This window comes from Anolis carolinensis, chromosome 1 (genome assembly GCF_035594765.1).
Source record: "Anolis carolinensis isolate JA03-04 chromosome 1, rAnoCar3.1.pri, whole genome shotgun sequence".
NCBI classification, from domain to species: Eukaryota; Metazoa; Chordata; class Lepidosauria; order Squamata; family Dactyloidae; genus Anolis; species Anolis carolinensis.
Window position 1 is genome coordinate 27709400 of NC_085841.1, and position 11247 is coordinate 27720646.

Sequence of the window (11247 nt, forward strand, 5' to 3'; positions counted from 1 at the left end):
ATACAGCCTGGAAAACCCACAGCAACCCAGCGGTTCCAACAATGAAAGCCTTCAACTAGTTTGTAAACTCTTGTTTCCTATCTCTATGCCCATAGAGAGACCAGAAAGCACGCAGGCGCAGTAAGTTTCTTCGGGACTGACTAACTTAATGCCTGAATAAAACTGTATTCATTTTTCCCGAAGTCGGCAGAGAAAAGTACCATACAAAATGCACAAACAATGAATGTTGGCTTTTTAAGCTTCGGAGTCAATGTTTTGAGCGCCTTTTTGATTTTATTGAGGAGCTCTAATCTCTCAGGCCCTTCCTAGACGCCTTACAGGTCCTTTTCCCGAAGAAGGGTCCCTTTTCACCCAAAGAGGTGCCACCGGCTTCCTTCTCGCTGGCGAGGCTGCGTGCGCGGAGGGCGCCGTCATGTATTACAGGTTCAACGGCTTCACGCAGAGGCTGGTCGGGGCCGGTGCTTCCGCGGCCTACACCCCGCAGGTAACTCCCAGCCTCTCTACGAGGGCTTGACCTTCATACATATTGGGGAGGGCGGGGAGCTCCATACGGGTCCTCACGGGGCCCAATTCTCTCAGAGGAACCCCAGAACGAGAAAGCGCACGAAGCGCGTGGCCGGTGTGGATGATTCTGCATGAGTCTTGTCAGTGTCTGGAGTGGAAAGACTTGACCTAGACAGGTTGACCTTCAGGTAGAGTAGTAAATGAGATGGAGTAGGCCTTTTTAATCTTTCCCTTTTTGAGGCTAACTATCCACTGGTTTGAGAGGTAAACTACAACGCTGGACACCAGGCTTGGGATCCCCATTCAGCCATGGAAACCCATTGGGAAGGGCCACACATTCTCAGCCTCAGAGGAAGGCAAAGGCATATCCCTTCTGAACAAATCTGGCCAAGAAAACCCTGTGATTATCGATCAGGCATGGGCAAACTTGGGCCCTCCAAGTGTTATGGACTTCAACTCCCACAATTCCTAACACCCTGTTAGGAATTGTGGGAGTTGAAGTCCAAAACACTTGGAGGGCCCAAGTTTGCCCATGCCTCTTATAGGTCATTTGATTTGAGAGCCTGTATGTTTGAGTGTTGCATTATGGTTCTGGGTGTCATGGTTTGGTGACGATGATTTATGTATTGAAATATGAATTTGTATTTTTTAAATTATTTACCATATTTTTATCCCGCCTTTCTCATCCCGGAGGGGACTCAAGGCGATCTTACAACAGGCAGTAATTTAATGCCATACAAACTATGAACAATTACAATTAAAACCAAACAATTAAAACATGAATTATTAAAGACAACAATTAAAATCATGCCAACCAAAACATAATCCAGGGCCGTTCCATTTGTCAATCACATTGTTTCACAGTCACTTGTTGTACTGCTCCTAGTATTTATTTATTTCCAGCATTTATACCCCGCCCTTCTCACCCGGGGGGACTCGGGGTGGCTTACAGCTGTTGGCAGCATTTAATGCCAAGAACATAATAATAAAACAAAAACAGTACATATCATAAATTAAAACTATAAAAATACATCACTAAAACACATTATAACATACGTGACAAAAACTTGGTCCCAAAACCATTTTCCGTTTTTTTCCTGAAGTTAAGAGAGAAGGGGCTGATTTGATCTCACTGAGGAGGGAGTTCCATAGCTGAGGGCTACTGCTGAGAAGGCCCTGTCTCTCATCCCCACCAATTGTGCTTTCAAAGGAGGTGGGACCGAGTGCAGGGTCACCCCAGACATTCTTAATCTCCGAGATGGTTCATAGTGGGAGATACGTTCAGACAGGTAAGCTGGGCCGGAACCATTTAGGGCTTTATAGGCCAAAGCCAGCACTTTGAATTGTGCTCGGTAGCAGACTGGCAGCCAGTGAAGCTGGCATAACGGGGGTTGTGTGCTCCCTCTATGCCTTTCCAATGAGCATTCTGGCTGCTGCCCGTTGGACCATTTGAACCTTCTGAACAGTCTTCAAAGGCAATCCTGCGTAGATTGTGGTGCAGTAGTCTGGGATGTAACAAGAGCATGTGCTACCGTGACCAAATCTGACTTCCCAAGGTACGGGCACAACTGACACACATTTGTGAAACACAGAAAGCAGTTAAAACATTGATGTAAAAGAACATACATTAAATCAATACATATTAAAACAACCGGTACATACCATGTATGCTCATGTATAAATCAAGGCCTCAAAATATGGATTTTAATATGACCCTTGGATAAATCAAGGATCATTCTATGGAGACGGGAAAGTACCAGCACCAATTTGGGGGACCAGCTGCCTTTGGCCACCGCCACCATTTCCTTGTCTACATATTCTAAAAGACCAAAAGTAGCACCATGGCGAAGAGAGTAGAGGGAGTCAGGTTGAATTTACACTGCCATGTAATCCAGTTTCTGAATTCAGATTATCCAGATTATCTGTTTTGAATTGGATTATATACTATGTAATTGAGCTCAAAGCAGATAATTTGGATGCAGAAACTGGATTATATGGTAGTGTAGATAGATGGGGTCTCAGTCCTTTTTTTTTAAGGTTTTCCCAGGATGGATTGATACGCTAGCCTTTTGCCTCTCTACTCAGAGAAAGGGATGCTTCCCACTTTTAATAAGAATTTAGGTACAGTATTAACACTGACCTGTGGATAAGTTGATGCAGGTTCTAAAGTTGATCCCCCCCCCTTAAATTGCTCATAGCTACCAATTGCTCCTCCTGCTCCATCTTTGCATGCTACAAAAAAAATCCCCATTCTTTTTCACATTGATGTGATGGTGGCAGAGAAATAAGTTTCCATTGCTATCCTCACCACAGTAGTGGAAGCTAACTTATTCTCAATCTGATTTGTCTGAAATTTTTTTTCTATTGGTACACTAGCTAATGTGAAGGGGAAAACCTTACACTAGCTATTATCCCTCCCCTTTTTATTAAAGTCAGTTCCTTGTGAAATTGAGTAGCTGATCTAGATCTACCCACAATTGGAGGCTGATTAGGATTACTGTTCTAACTTCTTCCTTATTCTATAGATTAGAGAAAGATCCATAGTAGTGTCTGAAAGTGAAGAAGAAACATCCCCAGGCACATTCATTAAACTATAAGAGGTTTCAAAATGATGGACCCAATTTTCCCCTTTTGCTGATTTATTTATTAGATTTGTTTCTTGAACTTGTCGAATTTTATAACTTCTTAAACAGTTTGTAACATGCTACCATCATGAAATGTAGTTTTGAAATTGTCTTTGATAAAAGAGGAGGAACAATAGCTAAGGTGAAATTGCAAAAAACTTCAGATAACTCAGATTGAGCATATAGAATCATAGAGTTGGAAGAGACCATCCAGTCCAACCCCCTGCCGAGAAGCAGGAAATCACATTCAAAGCACCTCCGACAGATTGCCATCCAGCTTCTACTTAAAAGCCTCCAAAGAAGGAGACTCCACCACACTCCAGGGCAGAGAGTTCCAGTGCCAAATTGCTCTCACAGTGAGGAAGTTCTTTCTAATATTCAGGTGGAATCTCCTTTCTTGTAGTTTAAAGCCATTGTTCCACATCCTAGTCTCCAGGGCAGCAGAAAACAAGCTTGCTCCCTCCTCCCTATGACTTCCCCTCTCATATTTATACATGGCTATCATGTCTCCTCTCAGCCTTCTCTTCTGCAGGTTAAACATGCCCAGCTCTTTCAGCCGTTCCTCATAGAGTTTGTTCTCCAGGCCCTTGATAATTTTGGTCGCCCTTCTCTGGACACCTTCCAGCTTGTCAACATCTCCTTTCAGTTGCGGTGCCCAGAATTGGACACAGTGTGGATTCCAGGTGTGGTCAGCTCAAGGCGGAATAGAGGGGTAGCATGACTTCCCTGGATCTAGACTGCTGCTGCTCAGTTGTTTAGTTGTCTCCGACTCTTTGTGACCTCATGGACCAGTCCACGCCAGAGCTCCCTGTCGGCCGTCACCACCCCCAGTTCCTTCAAGGCCAATCCAAGACTAATCCAGTAATGATCTAACCATGACAGTCACACAGATGCAGACAGGAAAGCTTCAGCTTTCAGGACTGAGAGGATTAAAAATCTTGGTCTCAATCCAGGATTGATCATGATTCATTCAGGGTGGTATATTAATACCACTAACATTAAATGCAGTGTTCATTTTCTTCTGGCAGGAAGAAGGTGTTTTCTGAAGTTTACATTATTGAGTTGTCCTCAACCATAATACAGAAGGTAGTTAAGCTGAGATGACCTCTGATCTGCCTATTGCTATAGCTTTTTGTTACTTGTAGTCATAGGGATAATAAATAAATGAGCTAGCCTAGAGGCGATATGGTCCTAAATGTATTGATTTCATGGGGCAAGCCATAGGTAGGGAAAGTATGAGCTGCATCCAGCTCATGCTACTTTTGTTTACCTAGCATTTTCAAAAAACCCTTCTGTTTTTGATTTGCTCAAGGGCCCCCATGCTGTACAATAGATTTTGGATTGGGCATTTTTGCCATGTTGTTGACTTCTTAAGTTGATTTTTTAAGTGAACTGGAATTGCTGTCCTTTTAGGTTAAAACAAAACTTTGAGGCTGTGGCACACGAGGGCCCCTGTACATTGCAAAATTGCCCTTCATGTCATTTGTGTCCAATTTCTTTAAATTCTGAAGTGGGGAGCATAGCAGTCTTGTGTTGCCAGTGCAGTCGTGATATAAGCAGATATTCACACAGAGATTCAGGATTTGAAAAACATCTTGGCCTACATCAAGAAATGGCTTTTTGAAGGCTATCATAAAGATTGCATCCAATTACACAGCAAAAGTCAGTACATTCTAATTAACCAGAAAGTAAAAGCCAAACTTCTGTGTTCATTCTGACAATTGGCAAATATTAAATGCAGGTAGTAGATTCTCTCTTTTAAAACAGACCTTTAACAATGAAAAATTTAAATCAGGCTTATGTATGTATGTAAATATACTGCAAAGTCTGATAATATAGTAAAATGTGCTATTTTTGTAAACTGTTTTGGACTGTTGTGGTTAGAAAGGTTCTTAATGTAATCCTAAGAATATGAGATTTCCTGGCTGTCTGTCACATTAGAAACAGAGTGAATGACAATTCAAAGTCCATATTAATTTTCTTCAAACATCTGTATGAAACCTCTAAGTGAGATTATCTGGATCTTTGGATTGTGCATAAATAATTGAATTTCATTACCAGGGAGCAATCATCTCAGTCTAAACTACTTTTCAGAGGATATGTTCAAGCAGATGAGAGTAAATAGGTTAAATCCAGAGAAAAAGGAGGCTGTGTTGTTGGATAATTGTAGACCATAAAGGAAATCTGAGCATTAGAAGTCCTCTGAGCATTAGAAAAAGAGGTATAAATCTTTACACAAATTCCGGTAGTTCTGATAGAGAAGTTACATTGTATTCTCCTTTTTTTTGCGTGGACCACATCTCCTTTACCATCTCTTCTTGCTAGCAATCTGCAACTTTTTGAGTTCCTTTTTTGTATGTAAATATGTCCACAGTTGCCATTTGTCTCACAAATGTTTTCTTCTGACTTGTTTTTTTCCTATTTCCTTTACCTATCATTTCCCCACATAATTGCTTCTAAGTCCATTCCTTTGCTTTGATCTCCTTGTTTGTTCTTTTTCTTCTTCTTTGGTTATTTTGTTACATTCCCTCTTGTCATCTTCCTCTGTGTTCTTCCTCTCTTCATACATGGTACCACCAAGATTGCAAAGCACATCTCATCTGGATTGGCTTCTCACCTCCCTCATGGAAACTCCGTGCTTCCTTCCTATTTTCTTGTAATGCAAGTGCTTCATACTATGCAGAATATATATGATTATTCTATTCGATGATTTCATAGCACCTCATGGAATAGCCATAAGGAAGTAACAAATGACTGAATTTAATGTAATCTTTGTGTATGTACAGAATGTATCTACAAAGTACTTCTTATCACATGCTCCTTTTTAAAAATTCTGTATATGTGAACATAGAAAGTTACTAATTTGGTAAAAATGTTGATACATAAAACTGAACAAATTCCATGTTGTTATTTTTAAAAACAAAACGGAACATGAATAGTTTCAGATAAAGTTACCCTGACATATAAAACTGTTTTCAGAAGTCATTGATTGGCAGGCAGTTTGCTAGATGAACAAACAAAAAGTAATTAATAGACATTCATTCTAAGCATGCACTTATTAGCCTTGTTAGAATGCAAATTTAATATAAAACATATTGTGTTCACACTTGCTGTCTGGCATAATAAGACAGAGACTTCGTAAGTAAGTCTGTATGCAGTCAGCAGCCATTTTACTTCAGCAAAGACCCATTAAATCCAGTGGAACTGCTCAGGAGTAAGTGGGTTGTGAATTCCCTGTCTGTGAAACAAAGCCATCCAGAATTAACTACTAGTCTTGTGCATTTGTATAAAATTGCTACCCATTTGGGCTAGACAAAACTACGGTTAGGTGGATCTGTAATTGGCTAAGCGAACGAACCCAAAGGGTGCTCACCAATGCGTCGTCTTCATCATGGAAAGAAGTGACAAGTGGAGTGCCGCAGGGCTCCGTCCTGGGCCCGGTTCTGTTCAACATCTTTATTAACGACTTAGACGAAGGGTTAGAAGGCACGATCAGCAAGTTTGCAGACGACACAAAACTGGGAGGGATAGCTAACACTCCAGAAGACAGGAGCAGAATTCAAAACGATCTTGACAGACTAGAGAGATGGGCCAAAACTAACAAAATGAAGTTCAACAGGGACAAATGCAAGATACTTCACTTCGGCAGAAAAAATGGAAATCAAAGATACAGAATGGGGGACGATGCCTGGCTTGACAGCAGTGTGTGCGAAAAAGACCTTGGAGTCCTCGTGGACAACAAGTTAAACATGAGCCAACAATGTGATGCGGCTGCTAAAAAAGCCAATGGGATTCTGGCCTGCATCAATAGGGGAATAGCGTCTAGATCCAGGGAAGTTATGCTCCCCCTCTATTCTGCCTTGGTCAGACCACACCTGGAATACTGTGTCCAATTTTGGGCACCACAGTTGAAGGGAGATGTTGACAAGCTGGAAAGCGTCCAGAGGAGGGCGACTAAAATGATTAAGGGTCTGGAGAACAAGCCCTATGAGGAGCGGCTTAAAGAGCTGGGCATGTTTAGCCTGCAGAAGAGAAGGCTGAGAGGAGACATGATAGCCATGTACAAATACGTGAAGGGAAGTCATAGGGAGGAGGGAGCAAGCTTGTTTTCTGCTGCCCTGCAGACTAGGACACGGAACAATGGCTTCAAACTACAGGAAAGGAGATTCCACCTGAACATCAGGAAGAACTTCCTCACTGTGAGAGCTGTTCGACAGTGGAACTCTCTCCCCGGGGCCGTGGTGGAGGCTCCTTCCTTGGAGGCTTTTAAGCAGAGGCTGGATGGCCATCTGTCGGGGGTGCTTTGAATGCGATTTCCTGCTTCTTAGCAGGGGGTTGGACTAGATGGCCCATGTGGTCTCTTCCAACTCTACTATTCTATGATTCTATGATTCTATTTTTGTTTGTTCCATTTGTATGACCCCGTATTCATGTCCGTCAGCCACTTCCAAATGAGCTCTTTCATTTCACCATCTGAATATACAAATGCATTCGTCCCATTGGCGGCAATGAACAGGCTGCCCAGGCCCCCCTTCCGCTCAGATTTAGGGCTAGAGGGGTGAAAATCACCACACATGGAGGGCATATCTACCACTTTTAGTCCTCCAACACTTACAAGGTTTGCATCATCCTCCGAATTTTAGGGATTTTTTTTCTTTCTATAAATAAAATCTTAAAAACGTTCCCTCTTTCCCCGCTGGTCCCACCCTCTAACCTAAGGGCTTAAGATACCAATGATTCTGAGAGGTCTCCTTCTTGATATGCAGAGGAGAACTGATCTTAAAGAATAAGCAGGCTGCAAGGGAGGCACTGAGGCAGGTAAGAGGCAATAAGTGTGGCAGGCAGAGCAGTAGCTGCAGCAGCTAAGAAGGACGTGCTGCAATAACTCCCAGGGAGCACCACGTGGAACGAACAGCAGCAAAGCAAACAATTTTGTGCTGCTTTCACTTTCGTTCTACTGCTTCATCTGTGTGGGGAGGGGTCTTCCATACTGTGCAATAAGAATGAACGGTATGGTACAATAGCACGAATGAAACATAGGAAACAAATACCCAGCCCTACTCTATTAACTACATCTTTGCTTTCCATCAGCAATGCTTGAATGCATGAATGGAGGTACACTGCATTGCAAAAAAGTGCTTTCAATTCTTAATTGAACTCTTTCTGTGTGTTCAAAACTTGTGGGGATAAGAGCTAAATGCTAGGGAAACCACGATTGCCATAAAGAAAAAATGTGCATTCCAGTGTGCTTTTAGAGTGAGTCAGGTTACAATCTTTACCTTTTTTTTTACCCACCTCTCTTCACGGCTTGTAAAAGAAATATTTGCATTTCTTTTAATAACTGGTTCCTGACTTTGGTGATAGCTCATGAAAACAGTACTAAACTTGGCTCTTTGCTTTTAAAACTACGCAGATTTCTTAAGTATTTTTCTGTTCATTAGATGGGATTCTGGATGCTTCATAACAGATTTTGTTTTAAAGATTCAGATAAAATTCTCGAGAAATACAATATATTGTCATCTATTGACTTGTCACTTGTTTGCAAAGAACACAGTTGCCATAGATGTTGCATAATGTGGTTTCAGTTGTACAAAAAGATTTGTTTGTTTATGTAGGGACTCAAGCCAGTTCTCTCTGTGGAATCACCACCTCTCATCTTTGGAACACCAACAAAAGTAGCTTCAGAAGCACCACCAACGGTTGAGTTTTTCTGGAAAAACAAGGTGCCAGAACTACAGAAGCTCTTTCAGGTGAGAAAAAAACTAATTTTTTAAAGGCCCTTAAGGTTTAGGCACTATTTTTACAGTGCAGTCACTTTTAAAAGTTCTGCATCTTAAGTGTGTATGACATAATTCTACAGTAAAATTTTGTGGGTACGTACTGATAAAACAGGAAAAGCATGTGGAGTTTCAATGTGTTGTCGAAGGCTTTCATGGCCGGGATCACAGGGTTGTTGTATGTCTTTCGGGCTGTGTGGCCATGTTCCAGAAGTATTCTCTCCTGACGTTTCGCCCACATCTATGGCAGGCATCCTCAGAGGTTGTGAGGTATGGATAAACTAAGTAAGGAAAGGAAAGAATATATATCTACATTCCAACCAACCAAGGAAGCCATACCAAACACAGCTACACCTGGGTTCTGCCCCCAATTTGTTGAAAAATAAATTGAACTGAATTTTTCAGAATATTGAATCTATGCAGAATATCAGATTTGCTCATTACAAAGCATTACATAGAGTTCTCCAGATGATGTTGGACTGTACATCTAAGCAATTTCCCTGAAGTCATTCAGTGACTTGTATTCAGTGACCAATACAAGTTAACACACATAACTGTCATTGGCTCCACCAATTGGATTTAAGCCAGAAGTGAGAATTCAAGGTGCATGCATACATTAGATATAACAGACATTGCTAGACTCCAAATCCCATTAGCCATGACCAGTATAAGAAATGATAAGGATTGATAAGAGTTGTATTCCAACAAATCTGGAAGGTTGAGTAATGTATTGGGCAGCTTCTGAGATTTACAAAAGGCAAATGAAAAGTATTGGATAGGTTTTGATCCTTAGTTTTTGGTGAATGCCACGCCCACATGTCAGATATCACGTCATTACTACGAATCTAGCAAATTTTATACAACTTACATGAGATACGATTAGCATGCACAGCCTACTAGCTAGCTTTCATTCCTACTGTCACAGTTGTTGAGCAAATAGATTAATATTTCTGTTTTATCTACAGAAACCTGATGGTGTGCCAGTGCATCTGAAACGGGGCCTTCCTGATCAGCTTCTTTACCGGACCACAATGGCACTAACAATAGGAGGGACCATCTACTGTCTAATAGCACTCTACATGGCTGCCCAGCCAAAAAGACAGAATTGAATTTCTGAGCCTATCTTCCAGAAGGGGGGTTGGCATTTAACCTCCCACTGTTCCACTTCCATTATGTGACTGTAGCAAATTCTTGAGATTCCATATTGAGACTAAGGAAGATTTCAGGAAAGCAATGGTCTTCTAATCCATAGGAAGATAAGGACAAAATTAGTACTGGATGGTGGGGAAAACTCAGTTTCCAGCTCTGTTCTTTGTTTTTTGCACCCTTAACTAGAATTATGATTTACTGAGAATGGCCAGTCCACTCAGAAACTTCAATTTCAAAGAGTGAGGCATAACAAGTTGATGAAGGGAACTGAAAATGACGTTATGTTGATTCATGCCTTGATGTCACTCCCCAGCCCACCAGGAGCAAGGGCAAAGAGATGACAGTGAAGCAAAACAAGAATCCTGGCTAAATCCAAAATGGAAAACAAATAATTTCTCTTGACACATTTCAAAAGAATCAGTGGTTGGGCTCCTTTGCAAATTCTGTTGAATGTTTTTGTAGAATATTTTTCTTCTTGCCAATAAGTGGATAACATTCTTGCTCTTGAAATATGCTCACTTTGTTAATGATGGATAACATTCTTGCTCTTGAAATATGCTTGCTTCTCTGAGCACATGTCTTGGGAGTACCGTGTTGCAGTGAAGACAGGTATTATGCGGCAGTACTAAATTCAGCTTCTTTCCCTGATCCAGTCTCTCTGTTATGAAGTTTATTTTGTCTGAAGATCGAAATAAATATTGGGCTGTTTCAGATTTGTCTTGTCTTTTTTTGCAAAGTATTAAATACGATTTGCTTTCCAGTTTCAATAACATGTAAGCTGAGAGGTTTTTATGTGGATATTCTGTTTGTTTTAAACATATGATTGTTTTTTAAATGTATTTAGACTGTTTTATATGGTTTTAATTATTTTAAAATTTTGTGACTATTTTAAAAATTGTTTTGAAGCTGCATTGGGTTCTACTCTAAGAGAAAAGTGACATACAAATACAATAAATATAAATAATAGTAATCATAGCAATAAGAATATACACAACGTGAATATTACAAATGACCCAGTGTCTTCTAGATTTATGACAGCTACATGATAGTAAATAAATTACGAGGGTTGAATGAAAAGTAATGCCTCCACCTTCGTTACTTGGGTTTGGATGGGAATATTTTAATAAATCAAATGCAGAAATAATCTTTAGAATGTGCTCTTTAACTACCATTATTCACTTTTCCCATAATCA

General features: G+C 40.8%; 1 protein-coding gene across 1 annotated transcript; it reads left to right on the forward strand.

The window, feature by feature from the left end:
• Positions 1-322: 322 nt before the first annotated feature.
• LOC100568258 (cytochrome c oxidase subunit 7A-related protein, mitochondrial) lies at positions 323-10767 on the forward strand. The gene is made up of 3 exons (XM_003224037.4): positions 323-484; positions 8744-8878; positions 9871-10767. Exons 1-3 carry the CDS (start codon positions 413-415, stop codon positions 10012-10014), a joined length of 351 nt encoding a protein of 116 aa, XP_003224085.1. The 5' UTR covers positions 323-412; the 3' UTR covers positions 10015-10767.
• Positions 10768-11247: the final 480 nt, after the last annotated feature.

Excerpts from the sequence above, each read along its gene's own strand:
- LOC100568258 (XM_003224037.4), top strand. The coding sequence starts at position 413 with ATGTATTACAGGTTCAACGGCTTCACGCAGAGGCTGGTCGGGGCCGGT. Across the intron at positions 485-8,743 it reads CCGCGGCCTACACCCCGCAG|GGACTCAAGCCAGTTCTCTC; the intron begins GTAACTCCCAGC and ends TTGTTTATGTAG. Across the intron at positions 8,879-9,870 it reads AACTACAGAAGCTCTTTCAG|AAACCTGATGGTGTGCCAGT; the intron begins GTGAGAAAAAAA and ends TTTTATCTACAG.